This window comes from Pangasianodon hypophthalmus, chromosome 9 (assembly GCF_027358585.1).
Source record: "Pangasianodon hypophthalmus isolate fPanHyp1 chromosome 9, fPanHyp1.pri, whole genome shotgun sequence".
In the NCBI taxonomy this organism is placed as follows: Eukaryota; Metazoa; Chordata; class Actinopteri; order Siluriformes; family Pangasiidae; genus Pangasianodon; species Pangasianodon hypophthalmus.
Genome location: NC_069718.1, coordinates 22,837,654 through 22,857,413, shown reverse-complemented (window position 1 = coordinate 22,857,413; position 19,760 = coordinate 22,837,654). Strand labels below are relative to the sequence as shown.

Here is a 19,760-nt window from a genome sequence, read left to right as displayed (position 1 = left end):
CTTCACCATATGAGCTGTTACTATAAAAATGATAACGTGCTACTACTAGCACATTAATATAAACCTGTGAATGGTATTGCAGCCGGCACTATTACCAGAGCCGTGACATAGCTGTTACAGAAAACTAATCAACATCATCTGACCTATCAGATTTTAGAATGGTATAAGCATTTCTAAGTGACTGTTTCTTTTTTCCTCATGATTAGCATGAATGAGTCTGACCTAACAGTGATATTAATCAGGAATGTTGATGCTCCATTGTAGTTCTAGTACTTTCAGTACCAGGTTAGGAACGTGTGTAGCGCAGGATGCAGGTGCTGCTTTACCTGTGGAGCTGCCTTGTTGTGAGGAGGTCCTGTGGGCTGCTGTTGAGGCTGACAGGAGGGTGACAGTATCATGGCTTTACCGTCTGCCGCTGCCTGCACCGTCTGCAGCTTCAGCTCCGGCTCCTGCTTCACCAACAGCTCCTTCCTCAGCTGTTCCACTACCTTTTTCTAGAATGGAGACGGAGAGTGTCTTATGCATAGCTAAAAACCGAGCAAATGTTAGTACCCCTGCATCCACTGTTATTTTAGCCAAATACGTAACGTGGCCAGTATTCACTGTGTTATTATATGTTTGGCTTAGAGACAGTCACTGTGAAAGACCCTTCAGGTGTGAAGCAGTTACACACCTTAAGAGGAACCTATTCAATAAAGGCTGCCAGAGTCACTCAACACAGACATGCGCACATTGAAATTCAGCTCACACACACCACTGCCTCCGAGTCTGCTGGAGCAAAAGCGCACCTCTGAGAAGACTGGAATAAACGAAAGAGCGCACGCGCACACACACACACACACACACACACACACACACACACACACTCTACATCCTTCACAGGATGATTTTTTTTTTAAACCATAAAAGGGGTAACCGCTCCCACTTTAAAAAGACCATTTATCTAGAGACTGTTCGTATAATTCTATTTTGTTATAATAGAGATAAAATTACAGATAAAATAGAATTTGATTTTATCTGTATCGTAAGACAGATAAAAATCAAATAGAGATATTTTCAAATACTAGTTTATCGAGATGAAGTCATATAGCAGTAAGGCCAAGTCACATGTCCCACATACTGTTAAACTTGTACAAGGTGGTGAAACAGCCTCCTATCCTTTGACTAGCTAAAAATACTACAATCAAAATATACATTTAGTTATTAGGCTAGTTTTAATAAAATTGAGATAAGCTTAGACTATGCATATTATGCCATTATGTGCTGCAGCCCCCACAGCATGACTAACGGGGGGTTTCACAATGCCATGCTAATGTGGGGTAAAAGACAGTACTGTGGCATTTGCATGTTCATATAACGTATTATAGGTCAGGAAAACAGGAAGTGGAAACTCAGCAGAAACCAAAAAAAAAAGAGAGAGAGAGAGAGAGAGAGAGAGAGAACCCATTCACTTCACTTTCATTAGACAGACAGCACCACAAATCAAGCCATCCTTTCTTCTTCAGCATGACAGGGTATGGCTGAATTTTGTATTCATAGAACAGACACACATTTTTCATGTGCCAAAGACAGACAGACACAGACACACACACACACACTTTACCAGCTACAGCAGAAGCTACAGGGTAAACCTAAAAACACGCGTGTTAATAATAACACTTCCTGGTTCATAACTAAGTGTTACAGTTCTGTTCAAAAGTCTTAGGCACATGCAAAAATAATGAAATTAAATGTTTCTACATTTAAAAACTACTATAAAGAGCAGTAAACAGTAATAAATGAAACAAAGTCAATATTTGGTGTGACGACCCTTCGCTTAAAAAAAAAAATAGTAGTCTCAGGTACAATGTGTGCAGTTTTATAAGGAAATGAGCTGTAAGTGTTACTGAGCATCTTGCAGAAGCAGCCACAGTTCTTCTGGAGACTTTGTGACACTTGCTTCTTATTTTTGCAGCAAAATCCAGCAGCCTTCATTATGCTTTTTAGTCTGAAAAGTGTCTCTTATGTAATATGCTGCTTTCTTTACTGACATACAAACATTTTTCTGTAACATTTAATTTTGTGCTGGAAAACTAATGTTTGGAATCTAAAATGTATTTGTACTGAATCAATAATGTAGAAGTCATAAAATAAAAAAATATAACAAAGTATGTACTAAAAAAAATATAGGGTGCCTAAGACTGACTTTTGCATAGTACTGTACTTGTACTTATGTTTTGAGTGCTAGGTCATATTTTAACATGCTTGGCTGCTCTTAAACCACTAAGACAAAGCAAATCAAGATATTTTAACTCACTCAATTCTACCTGTGACAAAAGTCAGCTACTTTAACAGCAGTTAGTGGGCCGGCTAGCTAGCTAGCTTGCACTTGGCTAAAGTTAGTGACCAAAATCTTCACTGTTGTGGTTACGGTTAAACAAGTCAATTACGGAAAATATGACAGACTGAAACTTGAAATGACCTGTGACAAATGCAAGCTAGCTAGCTGACAGGAAGACATGGAGCATTTCCAAGTGGCGCATTCGTTTATATTAATGTATTTTTTTTTATTAGACATAACAGCGTTCCTTTGAGAGTTTTAATCACTGATGGTATTGAAACAGAATTTATTAGTCTACACTGATTATTGATTTAAAATGCCATGAGCAGATTTACTGCAAGAAAAACATACAAAGCAGAGCAGGTCCCCATCTCTGAAAAAGCAAACAGCTCTCTATAAACACCAACAGACTCTCAGAACAATACACATTTATCCATTTGCCTTTATTTTTCATGATGTTAAATGATATAACTCAACCTGTTCTCTTTGACAATACAAGCTGAGTCAAAGGTCCTTAAGACAGACAGTACAGGATATAAAAATAAGCAGTAGAGGACAAAATGCCCATGTAAGGACATTGTTGTCATGCAGCACAGGTCAGTGTTCTTACTACATAACCGATTCAGCTCACAAACGTCTCAGCATGTGAAGCAGAAACCCATGTTCACTGCTAATTACTGCAAAACACTGTGATTAAATCCTCAGACACCATGTCGGAGTACTCCACTGCTAAATAATACCGCTTTTATATGAGCACTCGTAAGAGACATTATATTATCTGTGAAGTCAAGGAAACTGCCCTTTGTACCTGTTTCTCACTCAGAGCAGTGATCTTGGCCTGAAGTTCATGAAGCTGCTTCTTCAGATCAGCATTCTAGAGGGTAAGAAAAAAAAATAAAAAATCATGTGAGAACGTGTGGTGTTGTTAATTACAGTGTTAATGAGACACAACGTGCCTTGTGTGTTCCAATAAAGAATTGCGAACAGGATTAATAAGTTTCATTCAGCAGAATGCTGAATAAGCCCTGCGACATTTAATGCAGGCGATCACAGAAGAAGGGAACAAAGATTTGGTGAGATGGAAAAAAAAAAAAAAAAATCAGAACAATCTACAATATACACTGAGAAAGACAGTTAGCTAATGGTAAAAGTGGCACTGAGTTTCAGCTGGTAAAGAAAAAACATTTAACGGTGCAGTATTTTAGTATTTGCAGTATGATATGCTGTACAGACCTGCACAACTCACACTATATGGCCAAAAGTTTGTGGACATCTGACCACTACATCCATATGTGTTCCTTCTCCAAAGTGTTGCCAAAAAAAAAAAACACACAATTGTATAGAAGGTCTTTGTCTGCTGTAACATGACAATTTCTCTTCACTGCAAATAAGAGGCCCAAACCTGTTCCAGCATGACAGTGTCCCTGTACACAAAGCGAGCTCCATGAAGACATGGTGTGTGAAGGTTGGAGTGGAAGAACTCGAGTGTCCTGCACAGAGCCCTGACCTGAACCCCACTGAACACATTTGGGATGAACTGGAACACTGACTGAACCCCAGACCTCCTCACCAACATCAGTACCTGTTCTCACTAATGCTCTTGTAGCTGAATGAACACAAATCCCCACAGTCACGCTCCAAAATCTAGCGAAAAGCCTTCCCAGAAGAGTGGAGGTTATTAAAACACCAAAGGGAGGACTACATCTGGAACGGGATGTTCAACAAGCCCATGTGTGTGTGAGGGTCAGGTGTCCACAAACATTTGGCCATATAGTGCATCTCTGTTACTGTTTGTGGAAATCATCATGAAATGGTTAACATCACATGCAAACTCAATTCAACATTTCCAATAATGAATTATGCAAATTCAAGAATATTAAAATATTAAAAACTACATTATTTTCTTGCCAAAATTAGAAGGTATTTATGTCAATGTTCGTTAAGCAGTGCAATAGTTTACCACTTTTATTTGTAGCTGTCACAGAGTGGTTGGCAAGTCGTTAGCTGTTCTCATTTCTTTAAAGTTCGATTTTTTGAAATAAACTAAAATAATTTATCTGAAAAAGCTTTCAATCAGAGCCTGTTTTGTATCCAAGAGTGGTTTCTAAACAGTGTAGCTTAACACAATATAAATATTATTAGGCTTTGTTATAACCAGCTCCCTGAACACTCCCTAAAAACACCTAGCCCGCTACGGGGCACGTTTACTGGCATTACAGGTTCTTCTGCTGCCAGTCGTTCAAAAGCAAGAAGCATTTCGAGCAGCTGTGTGTGAAGCGCCGGGGTTTTGGTACTGCCTGGCTGACCTCAAATGATAAAGCAGATTTGTTTGCTTTCAAGGCTAAGGCTCTATTTTTATACAGAACTTCTAAAATTGACTGGTTAAGTAATGTGTAAGTGATGAACTGCTTTCTAAATGTATTTACCTGTGGGTCCTGCTTCATTTGTGCAACCAGTTTCTGTATAAAAAGAAAAAAAAAAAAGAAAAGAAAAACTTTGTCAAATTGTCAGCGTCACATACAATCTTTAAAAGAGCATTAGCAACACACACAGGCCAACCCTGGTACTGCAGCATGAAACACCTGTACCACACATGATGACATGATGGTCATCTAACTCATTCTATGTGCATCATTAGGAGAGTAATTACATACATATTTCTCGGTGGTATAATTAAAAAATAAAAAAATAAATAAAAACCGATAGAACAACAATATTTATTTCAAAATATTTGCCATTCAAATATTATATTTGGTGAGATTTTTAACTAGCTTTGGTTTGTACACCAGATGTGGGCAGTATTGAGTCTTTCCAGTGAACAGGTCATACAGGGACACTTCTGCTCTATACACCAACATATGCTGGCTATGCACAGTCAGCTAAATACAAAAAAAAAAGGTCCAACTAATTGCTATGAAGCATCCATCAGTTACTTTCTTGCTGAAATGTAAATGGGTGTACTATAGCAGTTTTCCATCCCTGTTCACTCGCAGTGAGAGTGCACCATGTCTCATTAACCTAGAGTTCGTTGAGTACGCTTTGAGCATGCAAATACTGAGCCTTTAAAGCTATGAGCCCAAGACTTGGCAACAATGTTCCCGCTCTAACAATAGTGCTGCCATGTTCCCAAACTACTGTATTTATCCTGCTAAGGCATCTATACTCATTCTCTACTTGCTGGAACATGCAGCTCCCAATTATACTGCTGGAAGAAGAAAGTGTTTTTTTTTTTGCACTTCTAAACCCATGCATGCATCTTCAGTATTTACTGACTTTATAGAACACGTGCACATTTGAAACCATATGCATCAACTGCCTCCTAGTGAGGAAGAATCAGTTTCTCCAGTTCCCTACAGTAAACCACACACTGCCTCAGAGTCATTAAGCAGTCATTAACACCCGTCTACAATTTACTTAAAACAAGACGAGACAAGATGCAAGATTCAGATCTGTTTCAATTCAAAAGACAAGAAAAAAAATGAATTTTCTGAACAGCTTCCAACCTGATGGACTTGTATTTCCACTTTCAGGGCCTCCTGTAATGTCTGTAATTCCATCATTGGTCCAGTTCGCCAGCAAGTCAGTCCCAGGAATTTTTCAGCCTGTAAAATATTTAGAAACTGTTATTTGTTTAGAGGATTACTCAAATGTAATCAAATATGTCCCGTAGGAAACAACTGACACTCATTATCAAGCAGGGTTATGAAGGGCCTAATGGAGACTAGATGGGACATTAAAGCAGTAACGTTAACAGTGTGTTAATCCGGGGGTTTTGGAGTATCTGCAGTCGTAGGTTAGGAGAACATTTAACATATAGACTAATGATAATATATGTATGGCTATGTAAATATGCAGAGGAAAAAATTTTTATAAAATGTGTGTTGTTTTGGCTAAGGGCATGACAATTACCACACAGCAATGATGTGTGTGTGTGTGTGTGAGTGAGAGGCAGCCTTACAGATATTCAGTATCATTGATTTTGGTGTGCGAGGCACTGAGCCAAAAGAACAATTATAACTGAAGCTATTACAGGACTCACCAGCTGGCAATGAGACTGGTGTCCACTCACTCTCCAACTCCCTGCATACACACACACACACACACACACACAGAATTAGACAGAGGAAGAGACACACTCATAGCCTATGGGACAGCATAGCATTCAACTCTCAGCTCATTACTATTGCACCTGTAAACCAGCAGGTCTACTACAGAGGGAAAAAAGAAAGAAAAAAAAAAACCACACGAATCTATTACCGTAACTCCTTAATACCTTTATTTGTACACACAAGAAAGTCAAACTCAATAATAATGTCAAGAATTAATTGCTGAATTGCTGCAAATGCCAGACCTACTGATACTGCAGCTTTATACAGGCTTTAAAAAAATTTCAGCCGGACAAATGTTTCGTAAAAACTGTGAACTGTTGGTAAATTCAGTGCTAGTTCTGACATTCGTGTCACTGCCACAGCAAAATGAAAACACGATCTATTCAAACTGGGCACTTGTTTAGTGAGTAATGTCAAGAACCAAGTACACGTATAGGATTTCCTAATTTCATGAAAAAAAAAAAAAAAAAAAAGGCTATTCTACTCTTCTTCATGTTTGCAATAAAAATAAATAATAATAATTGAATTAAAAAAGACTTTCTAAACTGAATATTCACAAAGATTTGATGACCACTGATCTTGTGTCAAATCTAAGGAAAACTATTTGTTCTACCAACAGACTGAGATTGTTCAGTTTACAATATTAAACTAACATCGAGTCCGAAGTCTCAAAATGCAACAAATATATACAATAATTAAAACAAACTGAAATTGAAACTGAAATGAACAATTAGGTCGCTTGTGGGTTTTCACAAGACACATGACTATATGCATCAGGATTAATTAAAAAAAAAAAAATATTAAAAATTGAAAAAAGAAAAAAAAAAAAAAAACAGAAGTCACCTACACAGAGGTAAATTAAATTTACTCTCCACAAAAATTTCATTCTATATAATGTTTTATATAGAATAGTTTTATATAGACGTGTTTTCCAAGCTGGTCCTCAAAAAACACACAGATGATCTGCATTTTTCTTGACTAATCCATCTCCCAACATACATTTCCCAGTATTCTGTCTTATTGACTGCTTGGTTTAAGGAGAATTGGGAGGTTGAACAGGACAAAATGGGGGCGTCCCTGAGGACTGCTGCAGGCTGTAAGTTCTCTTACAAACTGCGTGGTATGAGATCTTTTACCACACTAATGTTTTAAATATTAATAACAAACAAATGCATAGTATTCTCAACTTGCATAAATTTACAAAGATCTACAATTACTGCATTATTATTTCACTGTATCTGATGCTACTAACATTTATTTTATTGATTACTGTAGTGCAATAAAACCCATTTTCTTTGTAGAAATGCAAAAAAAAAACAAAAAAAAAAACAAAAAAAAAACAAACTCATGTTTTGGGACACTGCAGGAGGATGTTGCTGAATTCACTAATTCCTAAAACCGAGTGTTTCTGATTGTTCCTGATTCTTGAGTTGATTACTTACTGCAATAATATTTCATCAACAGCACCATTTTAATAAAGTTCTTGAGAACAGTGAAGTGGCAAGCGTGCCCTTAATACAGTATTAAACCTGAACTGGGCTACAGCACACAAATTTCATACATCAGCACTTACAGACAAACACTTGCGCTACAGCTTTATCGTTATTTGTAGTTATAGTTGCTGGTTCTTTGCTGTACTAATCTTCAGCTCGGGCTCTTTTCATTAATTGTGCGACGTAAATAATGCAGCCTGGGTTATTGATTAAAACACAGTGAAAATACAACAGAGGCTGCTCTCCCAGACATGTACAGTACAGTACTACACATAATCTAATGGACGAGCTTCCTGTCTAAAGCTCTCTCTCATGTGGTTTCGCACAAGTCGGTAAGAGGCATAAAAAAAATGCTACAAACATGCCAACGATCAAGCAACAACTGAATCCGACTTGGTCACTAATAATAATAATAATAATAATAATAATAATGATAGCAGCTGTTAGAAAATTGCGCAACACCATCAAAGAACATTCAGGACATTTTGAGAAGAGAAAATGTCTGCAGACACAATGACTCAGTTTAAAGCAACTTCGGTGTACTAAGACTTGGGTTATTTAGATTTTTTTTTATTTATTTAGTTTAAAATATTAAGCCAAGGTACACTATTAGAAAAAAGCTCCTATAGCTGGATCATCAGTGTGTATCTTTTACATGGTTGTGTATCTTTAAAATGATTGCACACAGTTGGACCACTCTTGTACTTTTAATTAGCTTTTAGAATAATACTTTAAGGTGAGGTACACCACACGCAGGGCTGTTTCTTGCTATAAGCTGTTGCTCAGGGCCCCAGGACGTCCTGATGGTCCCATGACTTTTAAAAAAGATATGCAAAAAAAAAAAAGACACTTTATTATTATTAAGCAAAAAAGGTTGAGCCATCAGGCAGTCACAGGGGCCTGTGGCATGTGAAAAGAATCAAAACTAATTTATTTCACTAAATATCTCTAACGTAACTAACGTCAGAACATCATGAAAAAGTGGCGATCATGAACACGTGTACGAAATGAACGCTAATTAACTGGATTTAGTAAATTTGTTCGCTTGCTTGCTTCCACTTGATATATCTACAGTAAGAAATGCTAGGCTTGACACATATTATGGTAGGTAACTCGATACTACTAGCTATAACAGTAGCCTGCTGACTTTAAAGATAATCACCACTCAGGTGGTCAGAACGTTATTCAACTAGAGCAACTCAGAAGATCAGAATCAATGAAGAAATGCTTTTTCCTGAGTTCGAAACTTTCACCATGCTAAGTACCCTAACGGGATAAGGGTAATTTTTTCAGGTGCTATAAGAAAACATTTTGCAGCGTTAGAACCAACTGAAAGTGATGCAGGTACATTTTAATGCAAATTCTACTTGACTATATACACTCAGCATCCACTTTATTGGGCACACCTTTACATCTGCACAATATCTAATCAGCCGATCATGTGGCAGCAACGCAATGCGTGAAGTCATGCAGATACGGATCAAGAGCTTCAGTCAATGTTCACATCAAACATCAGAATGAAGAAAAAGTGTGATCTCTGTGATTTTAACTGTGGCATGGTTGTTGGTACCAGAGGAGAAATGACCGGACTGGGTTGAGCTGACAGGAAGTCTATAGTAACTCAAATAAGAACTTTTTACAACCGTGGTGAGCAGAAAAGCTTCTCAGAACACATAACACATCAAACTTTGAGGTTGATGAGCTACAGCCACAGAAGACCACATTGTGTTCCACTCCTGTCAGACAGCAACAGGAATCTGAGGCTCAACATAGTGTTAAAGAGTGATTATTTGAGTTACTATATACTTCCTGGCAGCTCAAACCAAGGTTTCCACTCACAGAACTGTCGCTCGCTCAATGTTTTTTGTTTTTCACACCATTCCGTGTAAACTCTAGAGACTCTAAATCTCAGCAGATCAGCGGTTTCTGAAATACTCAAACCATCCCATCTGGCACCACACAGAGATCACATTTTTTCCTCATTTTGATGTGAACAATAACTTAAGCTCTTGACCTGTATCTGCATGATTTTATGCATTGTGCTGCTGCCACATGATTGGCTGATTAGATAACTGTATGAATATGAAGATGTTCCTAATAAAGTGGATGGTGAGTGTATAACTACCCATTCATGTCTAAATTATGTTAGCTATGTAGGATTCACAGCCAGCGATTACTTTCGTGCTACAATAAAGATTATTACAATAGCAAAAGTGTACAAAGTCACTGAGAAACCCGTTTGGGAAACAAGACTTCTGGTCCCGGATTCGCCTCATGTCAGTCATTTTATAGGCACTCTACAGGCCTCCTAGATCCTGGGGATGGGGATGGGGCTTCATGAACCTGGGCGGGAAACATTCAAATGTGGAACCCACCTAACTGTTAGAGACCTAATCTTAGGGTTTAAAAACAAAAAAACAAAAAAAACCTCTCACCTAATGTATCAAGCTCTAAGTAAAAGTTATACAGTGTATAATTCTTGCAGTGAAGTCCTTAACTGTGAGTTCCCGAACAGTGAAACGTTACAAAGCGCAAAGACACATAAAACATACAAGACAAAGTGCACAACAGTGCAGGATAATACAGTGCAGGGGCAATAACAATAAATATCTTAGTACGGAGCGCACATGTAAATACTTCAAATTAAAGCCCAAAGTCTGCACTTTAAGGTCATATTCATTATTTACTGTGATAGACACATTTACTGTGTGTATTATATTATATTATATAAAATAAACGGAAGATTTTAGAATTTGTAAATACCTAAAACAAAGAAAGTAAATGTTCAATATCATAAATATTTAATATTCAAAATTCTGCACTATTTCTAGGTCCTGTTTAAATGTAAGGAAATGTGTGATATTGACCGTGATATTTAACTGCTCTGTACAAAAGGTCCTCAAGCCGAATCTCTTCTACCGAAGCACGAGTTCAGACGACATTCGATGGATTTGATGTAAAATGGATCATAGGGTTTTGCACAAACTTGTGAAGTCCATGCCAGCTCGAGTGCACACTGTCATTAAAACAAAACAGGGACGTACCGAATACTAAGAAACACTGAAATTCATGTAAATAAATTTTCACTTACGTTGTTGCCAAGAATATAATTTGTAATGAAAATTGATGTATTAAATTAGCAAAGAATGTGAAATAGAGACATTTTCACTAGCGTTCAGACTTTTGGACCCCACTCTGAGAGTGTGTGTGTGTGTATATATATATATATATATATATATATATATATATAAATAAATGACTGACCCTCAGGTATTTTGATGGTCAAATCTGGCCCTCTTTGGAAAAAAGTTTGTACACCCCTGATGTGGTGTGTGTGCTGTTCATCACATGCACCTCTCCAGATAAAACACACACACACACTAAAGGTGCACCTCAGGTACACAGCTCATAAAAGAGCTTTACAGGAAATCAAGTTATAAACAAAAGGACAAGTATTTAATCTAAACACACACTCCTAACTACTGCATAACTACATAAATAAGAGTATCAGGTGATAACATTAAACCTCTACAGGAACACGATGAAGAAATAAAACACAGGGAAACACTGAGACAAGTGAATACAGTATTCCAGCAAACCTTGAAGTTAAATCTTGATGTCTCAAAAAAAATATATATATAAATAAATAAATAATAAAAAAAAAATAATCCACCATCAAAACTCCATCTGACCCTGGACTCATCTTCCTGCTGCTCCCCTGAGAACTGCCACAAAGTGAGAAGCCCAACATTTAACTGAACATTTACCATGAAAAAGTGGTGATGGGACATGAGATCAGATGATTTGCTGCATGAAAAGTGTTTGTGTGTGTGTGTGTGCGTGTGCGTGTGTGTGAGAACCCGCAAGGTGCACAGGGACAGCTAAAGTTCAGCAGCACTTTTTTTTTTATTGGGCCTAAAGCAGCTCCCATACACTGAGGATGATGCGGGACTCGGAGACGGCAACGAGGCAGAAAAGTACACTTTATTCCAGCCTTTTTCAACGCGTGGAGGACTCATTTCATTACCAGGAGTGAAGGAGAAATAAAAGAAGGTTGAATAAAGTTTCCAAGCAGCTCACGCTTTTGAGTTTGGGGTGGCTAAGCGCTGCTTCTTGCTAGCTGAATCTCTTAACAATCTGCTCAGTCCTGTTACTTGGTGCAAGCTAGCTAGGTGCATTAGCAAGAGCAGAACAACTTAGCGACAGACCAACTAAACATTTCTTTAACATGTAACTACGTTGACTAACAAGTGAACAACTCGTCTCAGGTTGTCAGGAACAAACTGGTAAACTGTATAAGAGAGTTTTCGTAATGAATAACTAGGTAGAAGAGAGACACAGAGACAGAGAGAGAGACAGAGAGAGAGAGAGACTCAGGAGCTAGCACTTCGGGTTCAGTCTAGCAGGCTAACAAACGCTTTCCAGATGAGAAGCTAACACAGCTAGAGCTAACAGCTAGCACTACTAGCCAATTGAAACGACAAGTAACTGTATTGGCAGGCTAACTGCGAGCAGCATGTTTTATAAGACGCGCGGCCGTTTTCTAAACACCGCAACAAATTTGCTTGCATAAACAAGATTTCTTTTCTCTTGGCTCCTTGTTAAGATGTTTGTAAACGAAGTTAAATTCGGCCCTTTTGGCTGTTTTCGCTCGCCTTCCTCCAGTAAGCACTGCACTTAGGAATAGCACTCAACTCTTAGAATAAGGATAAACCAAGGAAAAGGCAGGCATCCAGACTTCCTCACCTACAGCCTACACACTCACATATCTCGACTCTACGAAAACAAAAGCGGCTCAATAAGCGAGCAAAGTCCAGAAAACGACCAGAATAAAAGTTCTAATAATAAGAATTTAAAAAAAAACATCCCAAGGTGCACTTACCCTGCACTCTTCACTTGAGCAGTAGTCCTTCTGACAAATTATTTAAATAAATATTTACAAACACCCCAAAATATCTCGGCAAACAACCCCCTAAAACGATCCCTTACATAACTGTAGCGATACACAAACATGGATTTAGTCGGACGATCCAATCTTATGTTTGTTTGCTTAAATTTAATTTGTGCGTTAAAAAAAAAGAGAGAAACTGAGATACAAAACAAGAACTCTTCTTCAATCTCATTCACCACGACCGCAGCACAAAAACGATCAATGCGCGCAGGAAGAGGGAGACGAAGGGGCTGTTCAAACTCCACGAACAACGCGTCGATTTAGCTTCATTTTGCCTTCAATCGCTTTATGTTGAACAGGAGAATGTTAAAGTCACGGCTGTTAGTCAGATCCGTGGGCTAAAGTGAAAGCGAAAGGTGTTTTAAAACAGAACTACTTTTTGTGACGGTGCGGCGAATTTATTTCACTTTGCCTAGGGAACAGTGGTACTGCGACTTCCATTGCCTAGGGAAAAACCCGGATGTAAACTCGGCGAAACTCATCTGGAGAGAAGTGGCACAAGCAACTCCGTTCAACTCAACACCGAGCAAAGAAGTAGCTCAGAAGAAGAAGAAGAAGGAGGAGGAGGAGGAGGAGAAGAAGAAGAAGAAGAAGGCCTTTAGACGCAAGCCCCCTTTTTAATAAAGTGTCTTTACTTTCTTTGTAGTTACAACACGTTTTTTTTTCCCCTTCTTTTTTTTTTTTTTTTTTTTTTTTTTTTTAACTTCTGCATCTCGAGTCCCCTCTGCACGTGCACTGCGCTAATTGTATTGTGCTAATCGGTGGAGAAACAGTACTCTTCTTGCTGAGTGCGCGCGCGCAGGCGACCGGTGCCGTGTTATGAAACAGGAGGCTGCTGCTGCTCCGTTAACCAATAAACAGTTTTTTTTTTTTTTTTTTTTTTTTTTTTTGGTGCTGCGCCGCCATGACATCTGAGCCTCCGTGTTATTCCACACACACTTTCATTAAAGTGTTTCACGAATCGTTTTAAAGGTGCAATAGTCAATATTTGTAATTTCTTACTAGTACAAATTATGCAGAAATGATAAAAAAAAATATTTTTTTATTTTAGCCATTTTCACAAAACAAGTGTAGCTTAAAAAACAAAACAAAACAAAACAAAAAAAACAATTTGGAAACCTGCTTTCCGGTCCGGAGTGTCTGTTTATATTTGGATTGGCCTGTTGTCAGTCATTTTATAGCCACGCCCCCAACATCACTTCACTTCCTCTTAAACCATTATAAGGAGAATTTTGCATGTTTGTATGTAATGAGTTGTAACTTAGCTTTCAAGCAGTTGCATGTCTGTGTGTGCTTTTTAATAGTCCTTGCTAATGCTAACTCTAGTTGCACCGCCATAAGTTTTGGAGGCCGAGGTTACATACATGGTCGGAAATGGGACCAGACTCAGTGAGTAAAAAACAAACAAACATTGAAATCTTATTTAACTCCACCCATTTAACCCATTAGAGACCTATTTTCACAAATCTTACCTAATGCACCTTTAAATGGGTAGATCAGGATAGTTCCAAGGGGCTGTGAAGATTAGTGAGATAGCCCTAAACGTTTTTCAAAAGGTGTGTCCGAGAAGAGGAGATGTGGCTGTAAATCTTATCTGAAACTAAACATGATGAAATACAGTTTTTGTAGAATGATTATATTGTTAGCTACATATAATAATACACTATGGCTAAAAGTATGTGGTCGTTTGATACGTGTTTCTTCACCAAACTGTTGCCAAAAAATTTGGAAGCACACAATTGTATAGAATGTCTTTGTATGCTGTAGCATTACAGTTTCCCTTCACTGGAACTAATAAGCCCATGACAATGCACCTGTGCACAAAGCAAGCTCCATGAAGACATGGTGTGTGAAGGTTAATGTGGAAGAACTCGAGTGTCCTGCACAGAGCCCTGACCTCAACCCCACTGAACACCTTTGGACTGAACTGGAACACTGACTGCACCCCAGACCTCCTCACCAACATCAGCGCCTGACCTCACTAATGCTCTTGTAGCTGAATGAATCTAGCGGAAAGCTTTCCCTGAAGAGTGGAGGATATTATTACAGTAAAGGAGGGCAAAATCTGAAATGGGATGTTCAACAAGCACATGTGATTGTGATGGTCAGGTGTCCACATACTGTAGGCCATATAGTGTACATATAATACAACATGTTCAAATACTGTGGTAAAAATTTAATATGTTGACCTCAACGTGACTAACAGAATGAGTCATGTTTCAAGCAAAGAATACTCATTTACAGTCTACAAGCTCAGCTTCATAATGTGAATCTTAACCATTATAAGTGATGATGGAGAACACTATAATCTATAAAGTGACCTAGGGTGTTAGAAAGGCCCTATATAAATTGAACAAAAATAAATAAATAAATAAGCAAGCAAGCTGGACTCAGTCACTGTGTAACTTAGACATCTTTAGTCCCTTTTAACTACACACTAAATAAAGAATTTAAAAAAGGAAAAGAAAACCCAATTGACCATTTTGGTCAGTAGAGGGAGACATAATATTCCATATTCTCCCACAGCCAGTAAGCCATTGGACAAACTAGACAAAACCATCCAGCTGCATTGTCTTGTACCATAAGACTTGTTAGTAAATGTCATGTAACTATGAGTCAGTAAAGAGAGTGAAACATAGACATAGAATTGCACATATGTAGAAGATGTGTAAAGTTTCTAAACATGTAATTATGTTACTGCAAATGCCAGAAGAGCTGATTTTCTACGGTATCTTTATGGCTATCGTACAACATCTGTGCATTGTAATTTGCATTTCTTATTAATACTAACAACAAGTTTTCAGATTTTCAGAAAAGTCACTAAGGATATATACGGTGTTCCCTATTTTCCTCTGAAGCAAACCAAAGGCCAAGCTATTGTGTTATATTTATCAATAGCAGGAGCAATTGTATTGGAAAATAATTTCAGCTATGCTTTAGTCAATCTCAGTCTAAAGACACAAAATCATTTTCAAATTAACCTACATACAGGGGTTTCGCAAAGAGTAGGTAAAATAGGAGTGATTCCACAGGCCCTGAGTAGAGACAAGACCCGAGAGGACCCTAGGAAATAGAAATTGCTCAGGAGAAATAAAAAATGTCCATGCCAAGGGACTAAACACCACAAAATTATAGCACAGTGATGACGGTTCATAAACAGCAGGTTTATTTTGAAAGATTCTTCTAAGTAAATTGATTAGCAAGCACAAATTATTCACAAGTTATTCATTTACACTAAAATAAGCATACTATTTTCCATGGCAATTTGTGTGTGTTCTTTAGGCTATGTATGTATCTTAACATTTAAATCCTGAGATAGATAATGGTGATCTAACCGCCTGAGTTGATATACTAAAGCTACGTCTAATCTGTCTGGCTTTCACAGAGTTTAAAGGAAAACTCTGTATTTACCACCTCTGTCACATATGTCCAATTAAGAATTTTGATATGTTTCATTGTACTGATAAAAGATTGGAGAACTCTTTTTGGGTCTACCCATTTTAGAAAGAGATGCTTCTAAAGAGACGCTTCGACATCAACCTCCAAAATATTATTTACAGTGCAAGACAAGGGGTTTATGCTGTGAGAAAAATGTTGAACTTGCCTGCATACTGTCCAACTAGCTTACAACTAGTGCATACTGTATATGGGGCATGTGCACTCAGGCAGGTGTGTTTGACCCCTTGCAAACATCCTAGTATGTTGGGGTCGCCCCAAGGGGTCATACCCATAAATTCAAGGTGTAAGGTCTGCTGTGCCATGGTGACCCATTCATCTAGGATTGTAGGTCTGGCCTGATGGATAGTGGGAATGGAAGGCCTGCTAGTAACATCAGTAATTGTTGAATCATGGTCTGTTCAGCCAGAATGGGGCATCCTGGCCTAAAACGGCTGTCTGTGAAGCACACCAGCCAGTATGTTGTCTGTCTGTTTGCAAACAGAATTCCGTTCTGCCACCGTCTTGTGGATTTGACAATCCTTGGGTATAGCAGTGAGAAAGCGCATCTGCTGTCTGATGGTTTTGGTTCGCTAGGAATGCAGCTCTCAGAGACGCAGAAGATGGTGTGCATTTGCCCATTTCCAAAGCTTTTTCACCCACTTCAACATTGCATACTTTTATCACCATTATTGACTCATGCTTTTGCAGGTGCCTGGAGAGCTAGTGGTTAGGCCACAGTGCTCTCACCGCTGTGGCCCAGGTTTGATTCTTGGCCAGGGAACTGACCCCGGCCACTGGGGTTGCGTGCAACAGTATGCTCTCAGTGCCGGTCCCAAGCCTGGCTCATGCTTTGACTCATGCTTTCGAGATATGACTGACAGTCACTCACCATTCAGACAACACTGTAGTGGTCTGTGGTGCAGCATTCCCAGTTTTAACACTGGGGCTGCTGCTGTCAACATCCCTGCCAGATGTAGAAAGTCTACACTCCTGGCCAAAAAAATGGGCCAAGCCCAAAATGGCAAAATATTAAGCTTTTAATGGTCTTAACTACAAATCATTGGTCAGAAAATTAGCAAGAATGAAACAAATAGATAAAGGATGTTTGTATGGGAAGCTTTTCCCTTTGATTTCTTTATATGTTTAAACCTTGTGGCCCTTGTTGGGCTGCATCAGGTGTGACAGAGAACCAAATAATGACTAATCTTTAAAGAAAAAAACATCCCAGAAGATATTTTTGGAAAATTTTTGCACACCAAGACATGTGTTAGTTTGAATTTTACATCAAACATTTTAATAATTATCATGATTTTACCTTTGTGTACAAGAAGACTATATAAGTGAATTTCCTTGTTTCTAGCTTTTCCTCAAACAAACAGTTCACTGCAGCAAAATTAGTCGAGCAAATGGTGGCACAGGAGCTCTCAGGAGTGCATTTGTTTCATTCTTGCTAATTTTCTGACCAATGATTTGTTAAAAGCTTAATATTTGCCATTTTTGGCTTTTTTTGCCCAGGAATGTACATAGGAATGGTCACTTGTCATTTTCTGCGTGCCATTTTGATTGAGATAGCTCTGTCTTCTGTTGGAAAGGCTCGCATGAAGTGAAGCTTCATACCTATGTACAGTCTGTGCATGTGTCAGAAGGCTTTCCTTTTAATTGATTTTCCTTCCTAGACCTTCAACATGTGAGATTACTTGCTCTTGGGACTGTCCAGCAGCCAGTCATCTTGATAGTGGGGTACACACAGACCCTGGCAGTGCAGGGACTCTAAGGCAACTCTCACACATTTTGTAAATACCCTGGGTGCTAAAACTCAAGCATTTAAGGGTGGTTAAATGCCTTAAACTGATATGTCACCCTGCTTGTAGAAGTGGAATTGCCGGAGGCAGTATTAGGCTCCGTTGAATGCTGTATTTCATAGCGCTGTTGCATTCCTGCTAATAGTGCTTGCATTAGGCCCATACCACCTGCCAGCTATTTTAATCTGCATTGCAATGCAGTAAAGACACTTAGCCTACTCCTCCTCTTCCATGGACTAATTAATGTTTCTGTCAGTTGCTGTTCTTGTTCCTGCAACGTGATAAAGGATTTTATCTTCTTATTTCCAGGTGAGTCACTAATAGCATTATGCTACAATTAAAGCAATGGTCTGTAAGTGCCTCTCTGAGATGTTCAGGTCCCAAACAATTTGGGCACTGATCACATCCATCGTCCAACTAAACCGTGGCTTGTCTGAACACACAGCTCACCATCCTGTCCTGAAATACACAATAGGTTATGAAAGTTGGCAACGTTTCAACAATTCGCACAATTACAAATTTATGTAATTGATAAGATCATAAGATGATAAGACGTTTCTCTACATCAGTAGTGCTGCTACATGCCATTACTTGTTGAGTAACACAGTCAATTATGGTTATCAGTTGTGGTTCATTCATTCATTAATTTTCCGTAATTGCTTCATCCTGGTCAGGGTCGTGGGGTTTGGGGGCCCATCCCAAGGACGCTGGGGCACATGGTGATTGAGATTTCAGTCCATCGCAGGCCACAATACACACATACATTCACAACTAATGTAAATTTAGAATAGGCAATCCAAAAAAAAAAAAATCAAATGATTAGATCCCAGTGACATTTAAAGATTTCTGGTTGTACTGGAGCACACAGCTGTCAAACCAAGAGCAATTAAAAGCCCTCTTTCTGTACCTAAGTACTGATGTGGATTCTGAGACAGCCTTATTACCTGTATCATTGTGGCCCAAGTCATGTTACAAATCTTTTAAAACACACTTTCTCCCCATTCTGATGCTCTATTTACTCCTTCTCCCTGTTCTACTCCTTCTCTAGTGCCTACCTGTTTTACTTCTGCCTTCACACTTTCTCAGTTTTGCTTCTCTTTTCACTTCTGTTCCCTGCTCATTCTCTGGCAATATACAAATACAAAGACAACAAATACAAATTGTGTGATTTTGTTTTTGCATCATCAGCTCATGCTAGGTACACTGTAAAAAAATGTCTGTGCAATTTACGGTGAAGAACTGTTAAATTACAGCAGTAAAAAACTGTAAATGGAAAAATTGGGGGACAAAACGTTTCCGAAAACATCAAAACACTGTAAATAGTAATACAAATCAATCCTGTTATTTTTACTCTAGCAATTTGTAAACCTAAACCAATTTTGCTGTATAAAATACTGTTTACCTTCAAAATTAACAGTGAAATACCATCATGTGTCAAACAAACTTGTACCATGTCTGTTGTATGAGTTTCTTTTTCATTGAGATGTATGAGATAAATTTGGAAAATTGGCCCAGTTAACTTGTGTTTTGACAAGATTTAATGTCAGCGTAGTAATTTGTTGGATTTTAATTGCTATTTATTTATGTAAAAATAGTTTTACAGGTTTTGAAAATACCAGTATTTCAGTGTAAAATAGCTGTAGTTAT

The 19,760-nt window shown here is 38.3% G+C and overlaps 2 protein-coding genes across 9 annotated transcripts in view; one reads left to right on the top strand and one right to left on the bottom strand.

The window, feature by feature from the left end:
- Positions 1–13,470, bottom strand: part of phf21ab (PHD finger protein 21Ab) — a 29,687-nt gene extending 16,217 nt beyond the window's left edge. For 4 of the 7 annotated variants that reach the window (XM_053237065.1, XM_053237061.1, XM_026919951.3 and 1 more), the window contains exons 1-6: positions 12,805–13,469; positions 6,360–6,400; positions 5,824–5,922; positions 4,747–4,779; positions 3,129–3,194; positions 327–494 (exon numbers count right to left, since the gene is read on the bottom strand). In XM_053237065.1, the coding sequence (XP_053093040.1) occupies positions 327–494; positions 3,129–3,194; positions 4,747–4,779; positions 5,824–5,880 (324 nt within the window). In that variant the 5' untranslated portion in view covers positions 5,881–5,922; positions 6,360–6,400; positions 12,805–13,469. Of the gene's footprint in view, positions 1–326; positions 495–3,128; positions 3,195–4,746; positions 4,780–5,823; positions 5,923–6,359; positions 6,401–12,804 lie in introns of those variants that run through there. The other 3 variants (XM_053237063.1, XM_053237062.1, XM_053237066.1) reach the window with 3 other exon arrangements.
- Positions 11,200–19,760, top strand: part of dgkzb (diacylglycerol kinase, zeta b) — a 44,535-nt gene continuing 35,974 nt past the window's right edge. Inside the window, exon 1 of one of the 2 annotated variants that reach the window (XM_053237058.1) lies at positions 11,200–11,975. Coding sequence is in view for 1 of the 2 variants with exons in the window: in XM_053237059.1 (XP_053093034.1) it covers positions 14,123–14,262 (140 nt within the window). In the remaining variant the exon portion in view is untranslated. Of the gene's footprint in view, positions 11,976–14,072; positions 14,263–19,760 lie in introns of those variants that run through there. The other variant, XM_053237059.1, reaches the window with a different exon arrangement.